Genomic DNA, 21,160 nt, shown 5'->3' with positions numbered 1-21,160 from the left:
TAAAAAGAGTCATGTTCTTCCATTTTAAGATGAACTGTATTTCAAAATTCATCTTTATCAGCTCTCCATCAATTTCTTTTATCAATAGTTATTAATAGTTAATAACCACCAGGCTACACCTAATTTAATGAGATTTACTGGTGAATGGCCTATCAGAATTTCAGCATTTAATACTCCTTTGAGAAAAATAACTTAGTATACCATAAGAAAAGTTATTTCATGATAACAATTCTATAGGCATGATACTGCAACATCTAAATGTATGCAGAATTGCTCATTGTTCATACTAGGAGGCGGCCTCTCAAACAGATGATGAGTATGTCCAATCAGGATTCAAAAGGGATTACCTATTCAAGAACATTTTTAAAGAAGCATTTCACTACTTAYCTATGTAAATCAATTTAGGTTACAGCTACTGTTTGCATAAAAAAAAAGTATCACRCACAGAATACAAGCAACAGAACACACTCTTAGTTAATCACATTATGCTACTGTATGCATCCATTCCCACTATATAAAATATACCACTCATCTGCAACCAAATCCTCCTTAATATAATTATAGTACCTTAAGGCTCAAGCTCATAGAATRAAATCCTGTTAGAATAAAAAGAAACTTAGAATAGAAAAGTTTGGGAAACTAAACTTTCAGACGATGTCTCTGAAAGCTAATGAAGTTACTTTGGGCTGAACACTTCCAATCTCTATAGAAATATGGACGTTAAATGGTTATAGTCAGCCACATCCTCTCGAAGTCTGGATACTAAGGCTTTATCTGAAGAGGTCCAACAAGCTGCAGCAGATGGAAAAGAAGAAATCCAAGGAAAYAGCCTCCCCAGAGCATGAGGTTTCAATTCACTGATAGTCACATCACTTAAATTACACACAGCAGATGTGCAAACCTAACAACACAGAATATGCTTCAGAGCACTTTCAGTTCAGGGTGTAAAGACTATTTGCATGAAAATCTGTAAGCTAGATAAGAGTTCTCCATCAGAGACAAAAAAAAGTTAAAATAACTTGTTCAAAGCCAGGGACAAGACAGCAGCAAGAATGCAATATGGAATTTGCTTATAAGGAAACATAACTAAATTTTGCTTAGATTGGCACAGAGAAATATGGGCTATAAGAACATTCAACTACTTGAAAAAAAATTTAAAAAGTAGTATGGGAAAGAAGAGATTTGAGTATTTAAGTATTTGTTCACATATGGGGGAGGGAACGGGAGGATGACAACACTACCCTTTGCCCAGCAAATAATAGCATAAACTTTGAGCCAGACTCATGCAGACATTTCAGTTATGTCCAGTGTCCTGGGTTTTCAGTGTGATGAGCTGCATGCCAGTCAGGAATCAGTGAAACACCTCCACTGTCTTCCCACAGAACTTGTGGCATTGCTTTCGGTGAATACAAATGCACTAGAAAGTAGACTGTCAATTGGACCATTTGGACAACCTGCTGGCAAGCCCCTAGAGATTTAAAAATCAAGGTTTGCAGTACTGTTCATTGGAATGCTTGATCTGAGAAAGATTCTCTTTTACTAGAAAGAGTTAGTAGGAGAAAACAAAGAAAGGAGAAGCTAATGCTAACCAGGAAAGCACAATTATATTTTAAAATAGCTTTTAGAAAGCAGTGGTAGAAACCCTTCACACTCACAATTGGAATGGCATAGAATAAGCACACCAGTAAATGTACAAAACCAAACAGTCTTACACTGGCAGGGAGACAGACTATTCTGCTGCAATCACTGCACTCCCACAAAATGATCTTCTGACTGGGAGCTCTGGATTTAAATCACTAAATCACGCTTGCTTGCTTTGTAAAAACGCAGTGTTATTTGCCGTTCTTTTCAGTCTGATAAAATTCCAGATAATGTACCTACATTCTGCTGCATTTTTCGATTCCACGACACAAATTTTAACTGCTGGGAAAACTACTTGTCTCTTCTTGTCATGATGCACCAAAGCATTCAGAATCAGTAGTTTAATCTCTATCCAGGCTAAAATGGCTTACTAGAGAAATCTCAGCTTAATAAATTATGCATAAGAGTTCTCGCTTTTATATAATGTGAGTGATCATCTGAGCTAGAACGTCATTTATGGCTGCAACGGAATGAACCGAGCAAATACACCACGGTACAACTCAGTATAAGTAAATATTGGTCACAAAGCACATACACACGGAAAGAAGCATCTGCCAAAAGCAGAATGCTTGCAAATGCTGTCAAAGGCCTTTCACTTTCCTCCAGAAGGTGCCTTCAGCAGAAAAAGAAAATGACAAGTAGATATGATGCAAGCTTCCCCTTTTTCTTAAAGTACTACTAACCAGGAACATGAAGTCCAGACTGGAAAMCCAGAAGTGTTTTGGTATTTACTGGGGAAAAGAAAATCCTGCTGCCCTCTAAACCTCATCTGTAACACTTCCTTTCCTTCTAGTATACCCTCTGTAAGGGTGAATTTGTCCCTGGATCATCCCACATACCCCTGCCATCCCTACTTTGGCTCCTATGCAAGATTCCAAAAAAAGAGCAAAATGTTACATTGATCTGCTTTAATTTCACAACTCCGTTACACTAGGAAGTGCCAGAGAAATCCTGCATCAGCCTCCTTCCAGTTGCAAAGCCCTYGAGACTGACATGCAGCCACAGAGCGCACTCTCAGATTTCAAGAGATTAGGGAAGAAAAAGTAGATTCTACCCCCCAACCCCACCCCTCCTTGCTGCCGGTTAGATGAAAATTTCAACGACTGGTGGCAGGCAGAGTTAAACAGAGGTCTCCTTTCTCTTTCCCTTGAGGAAAAATAAAAAGATTTCTAAGTCTGAACTCCAGCAAGAGGTAACTAGACATCTAATAACTTTGTGAGGGGCTGTAATCACTTGAGGAACTGCTCGGGGAAACACTTGACAGGCAAGTGACAGTTTGAGAAGRGAGGATATTGCACCAGTGTTTGCAGAGAAAGCGAGTGAAAGGAAACTGGTTTCACAGCACAGCCACTGAGGAGCCCGGCATGCCAGGGACAGGGCACTGGAAGGGACCTCCTCGATTGCAAAGTCCTCAGAAATCACATCACACAAGCGCTGCCTTGCTCTGGGGAGGGCACAAGGAGGAACATGCAGACAGGAGAGTCCTGCACTCCCAGCTCAGCTCAAAGCACATTCAGGAGCAGGAAGAGCTGCAATGTAGCCACAAGAGAGAGGCAGGAAAGGGAAGACGTCTGCTACTTTGCCTAACTCCAGCTCTCAAGGTAGCTAGGGTCAAGAGTGATTGGGTTTGGTACCTCACAGGGCCTGCACGTTGGCTTACTTCTCTCATGGCCATTAGGGAATGGACCCAGATGCTGGGAAAGGCAGCTCAGCCTTGCTCACGGGCACTAAAGCGGCTGAGTCAGGGAATCCTGCCCTAGGAAAGGATCACCGCAGGAGACCAGTGCCCAGGAAATACATGAGCATGGTCAAGAAGAGAACTAGTGCTGGAACTCTCTTAAGCTAAAGGAAACTTTAAAAGTGCTAAAAAGCACTTCGCACTATGCAGTAGTGCAGGTCCATCAACTTGGGCAAGTGAAGACATATGCACCCTCGAGATGGGGACACCTCAGAGGAGTAACTAAGTCTTAAAATATACCTAAGAGATCCTTTGGTGGTGGGGGGGGAGGATAAAGCTGCTTTTAATTTGCTTGGAATCCGTATGAATATATTTAGAAAGAAGATACAGTATCTACCCTTCAACAAGATGAAGGCTTTAAGACTCAGAGATGAAACTTGTTATCAGAATGAAAAGTGCAATTCTGAGACTTCTATTCCAAAGGATATGCAATACACTGCAAACACAACTCAGAAGGTACCAGCTCATCTGAATCCCACAAAGACTGCATTTGCAGAAATAGACCAGGAGAAGTGTTAGAAGTGACAGGCTGGGGAGCTATTTCTGCAGAAGATTCACAGATTTTTAAACCAGATTAAATTTGAAACTCTAAAAAGTTACTCTCTAATGTGCATTATCTCCAATCCCTGAAGTATCATACCTTCCGTACATTTCCAAAAGCATACATTCTTTTCATTATTTAAAATTTGTATTCTGGTTGCAATTAAGTCTTCTTCCAATAAAACAAATAAGACTACAATCTGCTAACCTAGAATCATCAAACCCTCACTTCCATTACCAATCAACACATTTCCACTAACTGCAACCCAGTTAAAATCCAATTAATTGAATAACTCGATGGAAACGGCTATCATAGAATATATTTTATTTTAGATGTTTTATAAGAGTTCACAAATTATGATACTGTTGTTAAAAAGTGTTTTGTAATGCAGGCTGGGRAAAGCTAGGCTGATGAACATGGAGGGAAAGAGTCTCACTTCTGGATTAGGCATTTGATTCTAAAATTGGAACTTTTGGCTCAGAGCAAAGCCAAAATGATGCAATTCTGCCAGCCTTACTGTGAGCTGTAAGGGAGTTGCTCCTTCTATTCCTCCAAGATAGTTATTTCTACTGATTAAAAAACAACAAAAAAACTGGATTGATAAATTCTTACTACATTACCCACAGCATTATTTTAAAATCTGCCAGAGTCAGTTACTCTGATGGTTCACATGATCTCAAGACCTTCATCTTTCATTATTTTTATTTCTTACATTAGTTAACACCAGGAGAGTCTCTTTTTTAAACTTAGTTTTTACCACCAAGTGTCAATTAATCTTGCAGCTGTATGTCTTTTCATTGTTCTGCAGTAAATCAATGTCATTTGATAAAATGTCCTATGGGGAAAACATGAAGTAGAAATTTGCTTCTTAGTTTTCAGTTACATCGATTTGCTACCAGAGCTTTGATTTTTTTTGACTAAAATGGGGATAATATATACTTACTTGGCCAATACTGAACAGCTAAATTCATTGATATTGATATCATATGCAGATAGAAAACATTATCACACTATTTTAAGTTCAGTATGCCTACTATATATAAAAGGAATCAATACTCTAGGCTTAAAGTCCAATTTTACAAACAAGACTTCGAAGATGAAAGGTTTCTATTTTTTTCAGGTATAATTATCTAGGACTTACTTGGTACCTGGAAGTTACCAAGGAGAACTGCTTTTAGGAATAACAAAAAAATCTTCCAAAAATATTTCTTAAGCTAATCTCAAATATTGTTATATTAGAATTTTCTTTAAAACAAGCATCACTGTTCCAAATTACTTATTTGCAATGTAATGTTACTGTCTTCTACATTACTTCATCAAATCACACTAACTGAATTATACTTACTACAGTCTTAATAAAATTCTACGTTGGTGGTTCACTGAAGATTACACAGAGAATTTTAAAAGGGATATTACGCTATGGTGATTCACATTTGACACATACCTTGGACTTGCACAGAGGAAGAAATGTAAAGAGGCAAAAAATCCAGAAGAAAAAGGAAACATTAATCAGATGAGCAAAGTAATCCCAAAATGTGATGATAAAGAAAAGAACCAACTTCTCACAGAATCAGTCGTGTTCGTATTACTTTTACACTGTGCTTACAGTTGTTCACTTTCCCTTTCCAGCAGTAGAGTTTGTGCCTTCCCTTCCATTTTCCTTATAATCTCAGGCAACACCTCAACAACTTTTTATTTGCTTTACAAACTAAAGCTGCAGAAAGTAGTCAACACTGTTCTTCATAATTGCGTGACAGTTTACAAATATGTTGAAATCTGTCCACTTCATAGAGATGTAAAATACTGTTCAGACACCCACAGCCCAGCTCCCCGCAGAAGCGGCATCGGAACATATGCTTATGGCCTTTTGACTTTACATGCAAGCAGTGGCTCTTTGGCAAGCTCTGAAAAAACTTCTTACGAGAGGCTACAAAAAAATGCCAGAATTCAAGGAATTCCCTCTTTTCATGCAAACAGACATTAAAAATGGTCATTTATACAGCATGTTAAAATCAAAGCTACTTACTCTTTTTCTCAAGTTGTAGGTCAAAATGAGATTCCTGGAGAAGGAATGTGAAAAGGCCGTATAGAATTCCAGCACTTTCTGCAAGGCATCTCTTTTGATCACATGAAGATCACAGTAAGTCAAAGCCCTTACATTAGCACAGGACTGGGCAAGGGTAGACTCCTTCCAGAAGACATCGCCAAAAACATCTCCTTTGCCTAGGGAATAAAAAAATAAATAAAAGGTAGCACTTTGTTTTCAATAATGGTACCATTTCCACTGAAAATATAAAAGAATACACAACTTATTTACGAAGTCAAGGTTCTTCTACTTTGTAGAGTCAGGAAAAAAAAAATCAGCCTAGAAAAAAAATCCTTGAAATATTCCATTTATAACCTTTTTCACTGTCTTTTTGATAATTACGACAGCTCAGTAAAATTTTATAAGGGTAAACTCACAATCTAAAAAGCATGTCATACGACAATTATACATTTCCCTTTAAATGTCAGCAAAGGTTTCTCTCCTAAAAAAAAATCAGGAAAGGAAGTACTTTCTTGATTCTTGTTTCTCTTCTGATTCCTTTCAAAGAGATTAAGAAGAAATGCTATTTCCCTTTCTTCTTGCAGCTGACATGCAAAGGATTTGTTTCTTACATCTATGCTGTTGAGCTTTCCTAATCTGGCTATTACCCATCATCCTGTCAATAAAATTATCTCATGTAATACATCAATGCAGTTACAGGCTGAAATAAAGCACCACTATACATCAATAGTCTAAGAAGTTTGGTCTACACTGCTAGCTCATCATCCAAATAGCCCATAGAATAAAAGAGCAGATCTCAGAACAGTAGTAGCTCTCRTGGTTTTCAGCTGTTTTCTCAACAGAAAATCATGAGTAGTTATACACATATATAACACGATGCAATAGAAGCTTAAGATAACAATGTTGTACAAAACAAGAAGAGTACAGGTTAGTTATTATCAAAATGGTACTAATAAAACAAGGAGCTGTAGAGGTTGTGCATTAGAAAACAGAAAATACAGCCATTTTCTGGCAGTCTTCTTCCATGTATCTCCTTTCCTGAGCTGTCACACATCTGACAGCTAATGAAATCCTCCCTGAGGGCTACTGCACCAATCTGGGCACTACAACACATCTGGAGTATATCAAAATGTGTCTGGGCAACAGCCCTCTGCAGGGATTTCACTGGCTATCCCCCAGCTCAGGCTAGGCTCAAATGGGAGCAAGATAAGAATATTCAGTTGTTATCTTGATAATGAATAAATGACTATTCTTGTTTTGAGCAGTATTTTTCTCTTAATCCTTGGCTGTGTTATGCCACCACTGCATATCACTATCAAGCCAAAACAACAGAAAAATACATTAGCAGCGTTTATCAAGTGCTCATAGAGATGGACCAGATAGATGGTACTCTATTTTTCTTTTTTTTTCCTTTTTTTTTTTCCTTTTTTTCTTTTACAAGCAATACTTTGCCTGTAGCAATTCTTAGTCAAAGCATCAAAATACATATTAGTTTGTTGACTTTACCTGGGCCCTTCCAGACTTCCCTCTCTAAACAGTCATGTGTTTGYGAAAGTCAAGAGAAAATACCATGAATAAAGAGGTCAAGCAAACTTTTAAGTTAAACCCAGGACTTCCAGGCCAGCCCTCAAGCTATACTTCCCCCATTACATAACCTCTTCCATTAGACCGTATCTTTTCTTTGAGGAGAAGGTATCTGTCAGCCTTACAGTACACTACACTGTACTGCAATAAGCTGTGGTCCGCGACAGCGCGCTCCCATTCTTCCACGAAACACCTATACAGTCCATCGGCCGGGGCCTTTTTTTCTCTGAACTCTTTGGAGGAGCATAGACTGCATTTCCATTTTAAATACATATGAACACTGAATCCACCTGCTCCATAAACACGTTTTTTTTTTTTTTTTTTCCCACAGATTTAGGCAGAGGCACCATTAACGATACCCTTTCCTTCCACCTYTAGGACAGTGCCTATGTCTAGAAATAGGATCGAGGCTGCGTATCGGTGCATACGGTGGTAGTGCAAGACCCCAGTGCAGGAAGCAACTTCTCTTTTTTAATAGCACTGAAAGGTCAGTGACTTTTCACGTGTTCTCATCTACTTAAGCGTATGTTTCTTCAATAGACACACTAAAAAATGGCCTAAGAAGGTGCCTTTCATACACTTTAAATGGACCAATATCCACAGGGCATTTAGACAGGCAAACACACAACATATTCAAAATTGAAGTGACACAATTTTCAGGCACCATAAAATGCTTCACTGAGTAAAAGGGGATTGTTTGCCTTTGGAATAAATATGCTTTATTTGCAATCTTCCAGGCAATTAGCTAAGCAACTGTTTTAATTAACGCTCTGGAATCTATCAAGTATAGAAACACGCCATCACTGACGAGCGTCAGTCAGAGCTGGTAGTYCCAGCAGAAGTGAGAGGAATCCCAGGTCCTGTTTCTAAGCCTATCTCTTAATATTTCCAGACAAGTTTCCCTACTTTAAAATGACAGTAATTATTTTACTGCCCTGGAGTAACATGAAGACTAATTAATATAAAGCAAATACAAACATCATGGTCCTGTTTAGCCTACACAGGAAGCAGTGTGCAGCAGAGGTTAGTTAGATCTCACCCTTTCAAAAACTTAATTCTGCTTTTCACCTAACACAGCACACAGCTGTGTCCTCCTACCTGATATACCACCCAAGACAGCAACCCCAATTTCCCCTTGTCATTTTAACTTCCCCAAAACTGTCCCTCCTGCTGTCTCCTGCCACCCAAGGGATCCAGAGGGTCCTCCTGGCTGCCGCCCGCCTGTGGCAAGGAGAGGTACCTGCACACGCTGCATCTGCCAGGCGCCCAGTTAGCCCAGCCAAGCAGATCAAAACAACAGGTGAACACAGAAGCTTCATTTCTTAAGAAAAAAAACAGGCTAGAAAACATCTATAGACAAGATGTTGAACATCTTTTTATCCCTAACAATTTCCCTGAAGTTAACAGAGCTAAGAGCCAGTGATCTAGTACAAAATAATAATAATAAAAAAAAAAAACTCGTCCTACATCAGAGTTAGATTTCCAAAGCAAGGCACTTGTGAAAGCATCACACTGCTTTATTTCAGCCAAGGATGTTTTTTAAATCACGCATACCTACAGCATCAGTTGAGACCGCCAGATTCTAAGAAAACTTGTGTTTGACATTTAGAKAAAAATGACAAAAAAGAAGCATGGGGAAGTCTTTCCAGTTAGCAARGATTAAATTTCTATCCAGAAGTATCTGCACCAGATTAGAACAACTGTCCTCCTATACATAATACGGAACTGCATACCATCTCCCCCTTTACATTTTTTCCATAATGTAAAGCAATCACACAGGACTAAAGGAGGGAGAAAAAGGCAGATTGTCTGTTTTATTAAAAATACCTGTAACTGGAAAGAAGGAAGAGTAAGGAGAGACTCTTAAACATGTCAGAATGTGTTTGGCAAGACAAAAATCTAATGGCAGCAACAGAGAACCTGAGTTAAAAGCCTCTTTTTATCTGTAGCTCTAGCCTTTGCGCATCTCACCTTACCTCTGAAGAAAGATTAAAAAGCTAGAAAATGCAGATGACCCTTTGTTTGTCAGTGCTTCGTGTTTCTCATTCCCAGCTTGCTGCATTCCAGACACTTGCCAGGAACACGAGCTGTCAGTCACACTTAAAGTGGATGAGCTAAGCTTTTACTATCAATCATTTATACTCCCCGCTGGATTTGCGGGCTGAGGATCTTTTCCACTGTCAGCTCAGTATGCATTGGAAAGCCAAGTAGTTTGCTGCCTTTTCAGTTTGCTTGTTTGTTTTAATTATCATAACAAGTCCCCAAACTCTGATACACTTAAACTCTGAAGAGCAATTTTATAAAACCAGCACTTTGTGTTTCCATATTTACTCTTTCCCAATCTTTTCCCCACAGCAAATTTGCTGCTCATCTTAGAAGTGAAAATTTGATTTCTCTAACTGCTACCACTGCAAACTCAGTCCGAGTCAGGCAAAAGGTCAAGCCACATCCACTCTGCTCCCAAAAAGCAGCCTCAGTAATGAAGATATCATTGTAACTTAGCCAACTGTTTTGCTAATTCTGTACAAGAACAGAACCAGCCTCATAGTTTGTAACCGTATTGGTGTGATGTGCTTACCAGAACAACACTTACTTTCCTCAGTAATGCAGACAGAAAGCACTGAAGAGTGCACAAGGCAGAAGATACTGGAACCTACTCCCAGAAAATATGACTCTATAGGAAATATTCTGACCATCTGCCTATTATTTCACCTCCTGGTCCTGGGTGTCCAGGAGCAATGGTACAATTATGGTGTGATCAGAGTAATGGATGTGGGTGAGATGAGGAGGCAAGTCTTCCAAGTCAGTGTAGTTTCAATAGGATTTCASAGCATCACAGAACATTTGGGGYTGGAAGGGATCTCTGGACATCATCTGGACCTACTCCCTGCATCAGCAGGGTCACCTGGACCAGKTGCCCACAAGCACGTTCAACTGGATTTTGAATATCTCCAAGGACAGAGACTCCACAACCTCTCTGGGCAACCTGTTCCAGTGTGCTGTYACCCTCACGTTGAGTAAGTGTTCTCTTACGTTCAAATGCAATTTCCTGGGTTGCAATTTGTGCCCACTGTCTCTTGTCCTGATTGATTTGCATCAGTCCATGGATTTTCAGCATGTCAAATAAAACATTTACCTTAAAATCATTCTCAAGTCAATAGTAATAGTTGTTACAGCAGTGGACACCAGCATCTGGCCTCACAACCGTCCTTTGTTCAGTCAAAAGATCGAACTACTGAGGGTTCAGCAGGCTGTCAGCATATCTTGGATCAAAGTCAGAAGACAGTTTTCAGCTAGCAGGGTAGTAAGGTTCTGGAGCAGCCTTCCAATAAATAGAGCCAAAACRCTGTTTTATTTTAAGATAGAATTTGAGCAGCTGATGGAAAGTGTTATATGGCAAAATTACCTGCAATAATTGGAAGAGGAAACTCTCCTTCCAGACCTGTATTCGTCAGCATATCTGAACTACAGAAGAATTCTGATACGACATAGTGTCAGCATGGCCCAAAGATCACTTAGAATGACCAAACACTGCTTGACGGCACCTCAGCAGCAATGCAGCACTAAGTATATCTTGGAAATCATGCGATAGCAAATACTGCTCTCTGTGAAGCTGATCAGACATCCACAGCAACTGGCAACTTGCCACACCTGAGCAAGCAGATTCCTAGTGCAGCTCACAGAAACACCCACACTGATCTGAGCCCTCAGGATTCATTCTCTGTCTCCAAAGAGGGTGGTAACAGCTGTAGAAGCAAGCACAGATTCTCTCTGTGGGTTCTCTATTCTAGTAATTGCTCATTTAAAATGCTACTGAAATTTAAAAACAAACAAACCAAAAAATTGGCCTGAACTTCACTATTTTTTCCTCCTGAATAGGTTTAAAGAGAACCAGAGGATTTGAAGTTAATCCATATTACAAGGTCCTACCAATTGTATTCAAGCCTAATTCTATTAAGGACAGTGGCTTTACTCCTAGTGTTTACAGCTAGTGATGCAAGAAGCAGATCAACCCCCCTACGCGATTACCACTTGTCTGTTTGGCTTCAATTGAAAATATTTCCCTCTCCCCTCTTCACTCATCTCCTCCTTATCTGAATAAGACATGCAACTTGAATTTTCACATTTTACAGAAAGAAGAAAGATTTAAGAAAATTAGAAGCACCAGAGCAAAGTCAATTTTCCTCTTGACAGTGCTTTGTTTTAGGCAGTGAATAACTCTCAGCCAGAAAAACAGAACTACAAGCAATTTGGCTCAAGACGGAGCATGCAGTATCTGTGTCTCAGATCAATTACACAACTTGACAGTCACTGAATAGCCTGTAGTTTGGTCCTCCAACACAGTACAGCTGATAGGAGATGACGAAGGAAAGTGATTTGCTGCTTTAAGATTTTTCTTAAGACTTTGCAAGATCAACCTGAGACATGTAATGAGAAGTGAATGACCAACTGCATTGCTCAGAATGTACTATTTTTCATTAACCAGAGATTTCCAATCACTCTTTTCATCCTCAACACCGTAGAAAAAAGCAAAAGTATCAGTCTCACCAAAAACAAAAAAAGTATTACAACCAACTTCATGATTCCTCCATCAACAATTCCTACAGAAACCAGCTATGCTTTTGTACTTACGATTCCTTGCCCTTCTCACAAACAGCCAAGCCCTGGATAACATGCTATAAGCACATTCTATGCAAGCTGAAACGTGTAAATGAATGTATACAAAGCAATGACTACTACTGTTTGACCAGCTACAAATGGATTCCAACACATTTTCCTTTTTGTATGCTATTTGCACTAGCAGCTTTTAAATATAAGTATATATAGATTGGTATGTTCATATCCACAAATGCTGAAATTAACTTTCGTTCAGAATAGTTACAGAAATTCACCAATCTATAATTCAGAAAAATTAAAACTGATTTGTTTTAATTCCAGTAAACTGTAATAGAAGGTGAAATTTTAAAGTTGAAAGTTCTTCCCAATTTGAATTCAAATCATTTGTCAACTTGCCCCAATATTTGATTCTGAATTTTCAAGAACCAGAAGGAAACACAGAAGCATTTAGTTTCTTAAAATTCTCTGCCTTCTCCTAACTTGGTACATATTAGAAAGGCAATTGCTTATGTCAATCTACAAGCTTTTTCACATATCACAGCCTACAGGACTGCCAACATATGGAAAAGATGGAAAGAGATGGGCATTCAAACAAAATTTGCCTTTAATACTCTATTTTTGTCAGAACCAAAATTTAAAATATGGGTTGCTTTTGTTCAATTTTATGTTATATTGTATTTGTGTTCTGCCTGAAGGAGATTCAGTGTTTTCATTTTGCAAGAAAATTGGAGTTTTGTTACCCATTTGGGCTGCCCTCTGACGCATTTTTTCACTTCAGAAAATCACAATGAATAACTTTTTTCAAAAACTGCAATACAAGACCTTGAGATTGACTGATGTAGTGGTCCAAACCAGAAGACTATTGTTCATCAGTTAGTGATCCACATAGCAGCTGATCTGAGCAGGCAAAGGCATGCACTGTGCTGTACCATGCTGCACACATCACTTGACCTTCAGGACTGTACTGTGCTGCACCCCTTGATGTGGGCTGAACTTAGCCAGCTAATCAYAATGGAAGAGCCTGGAGGGGGCACTTAGGGGGCACTTTATCTTGATGTGAAGTAGCACGTTTTCTTCTTATGCCGCAGTACTTTTAAGAAAATCTTATAAAAGCTCTAAAGACCACACTACTAATGGACTAAAGACCACAATACCATGGACTGACTGGAGCTCCATCTGATTCTGTATCAGCTTGGCATTCCCAGCATCAAAAGCGATGTAAGACTATAACATGCTGTTACCTTCTCTGGGATGTTAATAAAATAGCTGTCTTAAGAACGTTTGTGCCTTTCTTGAGGGATCTGGTATAATGAGCATCTCCTGGTATAAAACAATTAGATAGAGAGATTTTCTGCAGATCTGGCTTGTTAACAAACGCACACAGAGCATCCTTACAGTTACATTAACAGGCAAGCCAAAAGCAAACACTAGACAACAGGAGAGATGGTATTTGTCAACTTCACATTAACTCCTAAGATAGTGCAACAGCCCAAATCTTTGAAATATTATTTTAACAAAAACTCTACATAAGCAATGCTGAACAGCTTTTCCTAGAAAACATTGCCAAGACGAACAGCTAGGAATCAGGTATGGCTTTGGCAGTAAACACAAACAACATGAAATGTGTACATATGTTAAAATCCCCAGTGTGCCTGGGAGCTGAGGTAAGAACGGATGTGCACATGTGCATGTACACAGAAAGTGCAGTGACTCCATTTCAGAACTTGTCTCAAAACAATCAAAGAGCTGGGCCCAAAGCCTTGCCAACAGAAAATCACTGATTTAGAAATGCACGTGCACTTAGTATGCCATAGAATGGGAACAGCCTCATTCAGAACGAAGAGCTACTTCACCACCGGGGCAACGTACGCGCGTGGTTTCATGCACACACTTAATCGCTCTGCTAGATCCCTGGTCACAACACGGGAGATTTCAGCCACACTCTCTGGTCAGATTCCAGCTGCAGAACAGTGCTCCCTCCGGTGATATCACGTGTCTATCTACATCTCGGAAAGGCTGGTCTAATGACAAACGCTAACAAGTAATCGACCTATTTATAGTTTCTTTGCAATGCTTACTAAAACACAGTACTAATATTAATACTACGCACAACGCTAATGTTAACTTTAATAGGCAGTTGCATATCTCCCAGAAGCTCAATTCTGCTTCTTTGTGCAGACTTTGCTTTCTCAAAGATTTAATGTGAAAAACCTACCACCAAGTCTGGTTCCGGTTCCTGGCCCGACCGTGCATTGATACGGTTTAAACAGCAGAGCAAGAGCATACATACAAAAGGACTCCCAGGTGCTGAACATATTCATATTCATAAAGCAGCTCAGCTAGTCAGAATCATAAGCACACAGAGCTGTCCCGTAATTTTAGTCTACCAGCTTCTTTCAGGATGAAAAATCCCTGTATGTATGTACGACATCTTATGTTCACCACAGGTATTGTGACTGAAGTCAGAAAGGAAACAGTTTGGCTTCAATAAATAATTTCCTGTTCTATGACAGTGTTGCACACAATAAATTAAAATTACACTTCTAGTGATTTGCCAGGTGTATTCACAGAATCACAGTATATCTGTCCAGGTTTCAAAACAGACTGTTTGTCAACATTTTTGCAAACAACCTGCCAATTTGCCTGCACACTATTGTACARAAGAAAGAAACCAAAACATTTATTTCAGAGCACTGGATGAGCAGCAATGACATGAATTAGTTACTGTTAAGATTTCCATTATTATTATAAATAATGTATTTGTCTCTATGAATAGAGAGTGGATAGTATTTCACTACTTACTGTGATGAGAAGAACAGTTTTAAATTGTCAGCTGGGTCCTAGAAGAATTATTCACTGAACAATATAAGGTTGTATCAGAATTTGAATCTTTTATCTGCATTTGTTTTTCATCAGCTACCATAAAAAGTGTTATAAATATGTGATCTATGTGCATCATGGATCTCTGTTGCCAGCAACCTGCCAAAAATAACCATATTCAAAATGGAAATTCTTCCATGCATGGTGGCATCAGACTATTTAAAAGCAGCAGGCATACATTATGCAAAGTGGTACCAATTTGCCACAATAAAACAAGAAACTATAAAAAATTTCATGTAATTTGAAGTACCAAAAATTGAACCCAACCTCTACGAACTGGCTGAAATTCTTGACCAAGGGCTCTACCCACAGTTAATCTCCCTTCTTCCCAGGTATTCCAGCAAGTAATTCATCAATTGTTTTAAAAAGCTATGTTACTAATACCCTGCACAGCTCCAGCCTTAGACCATTTGTAGATACCAGCTTGCAGGAGCCTGTAACAATTCCTACTTTTCATATTCTACCAGGAGTGAGACACTGAACAGATAATATCTGGCTGAACTCTCAAACAAGCCAACTCCTGCTGTCTATCCATACTACGTTTTCTGAGTGTCTTAAGCATAGGAATAACAAATATTACCTCTCCCAAATCACCATTAGGAAAAAAAAAGTCATTCTTCAATAAAGAGATTTTAGTGCTGCTCCTTCACCCACCACAAAATTAAAATCTTACATTAATTTAGACCTCTTTTATAGTCAGCTAGATGGTGTCTTTTAGAAAATTTAGATTGTCTCTACTTCCAACTCATTTGCTAATCATGTGCTCAGGAAATCTGACTTTTCAAATCTTTCCTTCTGTTGACATTCACTGAATACACTTTAGAGAAACCTCCTACTTGTCTGACCTGCCTGTATGTCAGTCTGAATAAACCAGCTTTAAATATCATAAATAGAAAGAGCACGATGCAATTGCTGAAGACAAAGTTGCATTTTAATTTCCATCATTCCATTTTCAAAGTAACCTACTATTTACATTACTGTGTGTTATGAGAAAACTTTACTAACATCCATTCTTGAGACTAAGAGCACAGCAGCTTGGCATTTTGAAAACCAAGTCAGACACATCTAAATTTAAAAACTTGGGTGAAAAATGAAGTATAGAAGTAACATTTTTGAAGGTTCACTGTTAAAAGCAACAGGCACCAAAAGCACACAGTTAAATTCTGAAAACTGAGTTGCAAACAAGTAATCTAACTTACGGACACCTGAGTTAGCTCAGGTACTGGGGAAATCTAAACACTGCAGCATGAGCTCTGTGCAATTAACTTTATCCAACATCTTCAAGTCTGCTGAGGAGCAATCTCTACACGATCATGTGGAAGATGCAATGCTGTTCCACTGAGAAGGTCTCAGACAGACAGTATTTTGGTAATGTTATTTTCCCTCCTCTAATATAAACGCTCCCATTGGCGCAGTTGCAATATCTTATCTGGATGCAAATCTGTCCCACCAAAATCTGAATTAAGCCTCTTGTGTCTACATTTGAATGAAATGCTCATGGCTAAATGGGTAAGCTAAACCAATTACAAAGAAAACAAACAATCGTTCCTATAATGTTCCTTTAAGATTGCAATTAGATAAAATTAAATCAGCAGGAATTTCTACACACAAAGCAAATGGAGCATTTAATATCCTGCTGAAATAAAACATGGCACACTAAGCTCTCTTACAATATCACATTAAATCCACAAGGAGTCCAACTGTAATGTTACAGCTTTGTAAATAATAATAAATATCTGTACCTTAAGGACATCCAAATTTCACTTCCAACTTGCATGTGATCTTAAACAGCATAAATCTGTGTGTATCCTATGATCTCCCTGCAAAAGCCATATATCCCACTTTGCCCTAACAGTGGTAAAGAAGACAGCCAGGTCTAGACTACAAATTCCTATTCTTTACATTAATTTTGCAAACGCCAATCTGTTCTGAGTTACTGCATATTCTCATAATTATGTAATGTCTACATCTTACTGTTTTCCTTCAGCTCTGACACAGCAAAAGGAACAGATAGCAACAGCAAACTCTCCTTGGGGTAGGCAGTGATTTTTCTTGCTCACAATAGATCACTGCCTGGATTTCCCTTCCTATCTCATTCACTTAACCTGCCAGCTGAGAGCAAAATTATGCTCCATATGAGGTAAGAAAAATCCATGGTCTCCTCCCTTTGCACTGAAAGAGCACTGATGTTTTCTGACCCACATATAGAGAGCAGAAGTGAGGACAGACACACAGCACTGAAGGTTGCTTTTCTCGCCTGCAGACTGCTGTGGTCCTGTTGACCACAACTCTGCTTAATTGCTGGTTTTATTGCTTGATTCCTCACAAGTTCTTCAGTATGTTTTAAAGATGGGGGGCATGGGATCACCACTCTCTGGGGATGTAAAACCAATCTCTGCGCAGCCGCTAGAACTTTTGCCTACACTCCGGCGCAGGATTCTGCTCTGTGCAGATCACTGAACAAAGCAGAGGCCTTAGGTACAGGCTCTCTTCTTGCTGAGAAGGATACAGTGCTGAGACAACAACGCTCCTAATTCACCTCAGTCAAGGCTACGCTGGGCATACAGCCTACCTTAACCTGTTTCTTCTATCACATTCATCATCATTCTCACCTACGAAAAGGCTAAATTGCTACAGTACTTAGTCAAAGGTGAGACAGCAGACAAGTATTAGAGACAGACTTAGAAACTCAGGATAGCTACAGCTTATCTCAGCCTAATACCACACCAACAATCCTAATGGATTTCTATTAAGCCCTACCAGCTTGGTTTAAAAACAGACAAAACTCAAGAATGAGGAGAGCACAAAATGGACCAACGCCTAATTCTCAGCCAGCCAGGTCTGCCTCTATCTCTCGCTGCAATGCAGGGTTCAGTCACCCTAGCCACAAGGAGCAATGATGCAACACAAATCTCTTCTGTCATGCTTAATTTCATACAGCTGAACCTATCCCCTCTCAAAAGGAATGCATTTGACCAGCACACACATTGTGCAAATAGTATTTTTAGATTATTTATCAAGCCATTTTCAGTTGTGAGTCAGCTAGCTCTACAGTCGTACTAGAAAACCCATAGGCCTGCCTTCGTGTGATTGCACGATAGCACACTCAGAGCAAGCCTGCCGAGAACTGAATCAGGAGAGCACACAACGGGGAATGGTCATCGCCTTACTGAACTCTGAGGCTGCATTAATAAATCTGCTGTGAAGCTTCCTCTTTTTCAGGTCTTCCTATGACTTCTGGATGATTTACACTACGACAGTCAATGGTTTAAATCAGCACACCTCAAAAGCTACACACATTTCAACCAACCTGCCCATGTGACTGGAATCCTCTACTCTTGTCCAGGGTGAAGGAAAGCCTTATCTTCCTGTTTGCAATCTGAGAAATTTTGTAGGCAGTCTCCTGGGAGAAAATCTAGTGTTTGTATGAAGTTCTCTACTGACTTTGGTATCATACTTATTCCCARTAATATTAATAGGTGATCTCTAAACAGGGTCACAGAGCATGATTTTAACACCACTGTGGTACAAAAGTGAGTGTGACTATTAATATTCATTGCTAAACCAAGAGTCAGCAAAAAGTTATTCCTTTGAAAGCTCTTAGCTCAAATAAGGAAAATGAGAACATAATAAATGCAGCACAGCTGAGATGCAAGACTTGAGATAAACTGCTTTGTGCATTTTTTTTTTTAACTAAACCTTCTAGTAAGTGCTATATTTCTTATCTGTTTACTCAGCTCTGAAGGCCATTGATGTTTCAAGGTCTTTTGTTGTTGTTGTTAAATAACGTCTTAAAGGATCCCAGTCTTTAAACAACTCTGTAAAACAGTCTTGCTATCCATATGTAGAGGGCCCCCTTACGGAGATCATCAAGACCAGTTCAGCAATTTCCTTAAGCACAGATTTGCTGCTTGGATCCTCTGGGAGAACCATTTGACAAATTTTGTGTAGTATGAAAGTTTAAGGACAAGACGCTGCTTTCCCCACTGCTTTCTAGGAAAAAACCTGCCATCTTAATTTCTAAGGTCTTCTTCCTTTCTCAGTTCCAGCTTTTTCAGCTGAATGTTTTTCTAAATTTCAAAGATCATCCCAATTTCAAGCAGAAAGGATTGGACCTTGGACTAACTCCAACAATCACTTGTTTCCTTCAGATTTCCTAAAAAAGCAAGTTTTTTTTATTCAGTCTTGGAGTTCAATTATGTCAAACATATATGATTTGCATATTATTTTGTAGTAAGGTGAAAACAGCATTCTTAGTCTTTCAGATACTTCTACATACTTACCAACACCACATAAATCCTCTTCTAACAAGGTATTCTCTTGCACTCTTTACTTGTATTTAAAGAAAATACTTATAAAAAGTTAACTTTGCTATTATACAGTGATTTCCTACCGTTTTTCTTAAATTTTCTATGCACACATGCAATCGGAGACATAACACAAGAACCAGCACTTACTCAAGCAATGATGAGCAGAGGCTCAGGTTAAAAGGCACAGCAGAGGCTCAGGCAGACACCCTAGCTGCCTTAGCAGCAGTGTATCATCTGTTCAAACAGGCTTCTAACAGCTTCCTGAGGATGAGTTCTAAACTGTATCTCCTGCTACTGCAGATACGCTGTGATACCTGGGAAGGCTGTTTTGGGTTCTTTCAAACCTTTCCTTCAAAACTCTCCTGGCCACATAAATTTCCATATAAATTTTCTGGCTACAGTGACTGTGTCTTCCTCTTTACATTGCTGAGATATGCAACAATACATTCTCATGCTTCCCTAAAGAAATGTGTACCTTTATAGTGTGAAGAATACAAAAAGTAAATTAAAAGAGAGTTTAGGTCTTCAAGTTCTCCTAAATTAAGAAATAATAACCAGCTCTGCAGTCTTAATTCAAGCCCCTGCTGTAGTCTGACCCCTTTTCTCCACACACATTGCAAGGAAAGCTGCAGCACGCTCTTACAGTCCCTGCCTGGAACACGTTTAATACAGGCAAAATCTTTTAAGAAGATATTTGTCAAATTAAACTCTGGCAAATCTCTCCTGAGCACGAACAATTTTTGATTTTTCCAAACTCTATGACATGGGCAGGTTTTCCAAACATGACCAATGGCTCAGCTTGAAGGGTCTGTTCCAAAGCAGAGACTGCCAAATGCAGTGCAGGTAGATGGTTGATTTGTTTCTAACAGTGAGAGAACACCACATTTTCCCTAACCACATTTGGATAAATGGTTAAGTTTTTAAGCAAGTGTGGTTCAAAGAGGTAAGTCAGTCTCAGATGGATAAAGCAGCATCAATCCAAATGGATATAGCTTAGAAAAGTCGAAAGCAAAGCACAGTTGCAAATAGACTCTTAATCGAAGCACTGCACRAGCTACGCGCCTTTCAGTTGTCTTCAGGCCAGAGATTCTGCAATTTGCCTCTGTTTTGCATAAAGCACTGAGTGCTTCCCAGTGCTTTATCCCAAGCAGTATTAATAGTGTAAATGGAAGAACAGTGAACTACAGAAAACTGAACTGTATTCAAACCAAGTAACTTCTGGCCAGCTAATGTTCAGTTTTACATAAATCCACATACAGCCACTCATTARCATAGAAAATCATAATTATATAGTGGCCTTCCTTGCCATGTTGTGCTTTTCTGTTGCCTCCATTTATCATAAAATGAGTCATAAATAACTTAAAGGTAAGTTACTTCCTATTTTCCTGTCTGTTCTTCGTTTCTTTGAAATACCAAATCTAACTATTGTGTTACCTGAATGTCACTAATTTCCTGACTTCACTAGAAGTATGGTATAGAATTCAAAAACGTGTTTCTTCCCAAGAAATCATCAACTTTAATACAAAATTTTTTAATTTCTTTAATCTTCTACTGTAAACATTGCAAAGAAATTCAACTTGTGAAATTTACTCATTTTGTATTTGTCTCTGTCAAATTAACAGGAATGCAATCTTAGGTGACACAAAAGTGTACAGTTTTTCACTTCTGATCCATGTGCAATTTCTTCCAACTCAATATGTGCATTAATCCAAGTCAATCAAAGTCAGATCTCCATTATGAGACTGTAAGCCTGAACCGAGAACACACCTGTCACTTGAACATTAGGTAGAACTGGTTGGAGG

General features: G+C 39.0%; 1 protein-coding gene across 1 annotated transcript in view; it reads right to left on the bottom strand.

Annotated features, from left to right (window-relative positions):
• The window catches only part of KCNH1 (potassium voltage-gated channel subfamily H member 1), a 190,235-nt gene that overhangs the window by 69,479 nt on the left and 99,596 nt on the right, over positions 1-21,160 (bottom strand). The window contains exon 10 of the mRNA XM_085315778.1: positions 5,947-6,143. Coding sequence (XP_085171904.1) covers positions 5,947-6,143 — 197 coding nt within the window. The remainder of the gene's footprint in view (positions 1-5,946; positions 6,144-21,160) is intronic.

This window comes from Rhea americana, unplaced genomic scaffold (genome assembly GCF_003343005.1).
Source record: "Rhea americana isolate MKP2758 unplaced genomic scaffold, rheAme1 scaffold_44, whole genome shotgun sequence".
NCBI lineage: Eukaryota > Metazoa > Chordata > Aves > Rheiformes > Rheidae > Rhea > Rhea americana.
This window is presented reverse-complemented; position numbering and strand designations above follow the sequence as displayed.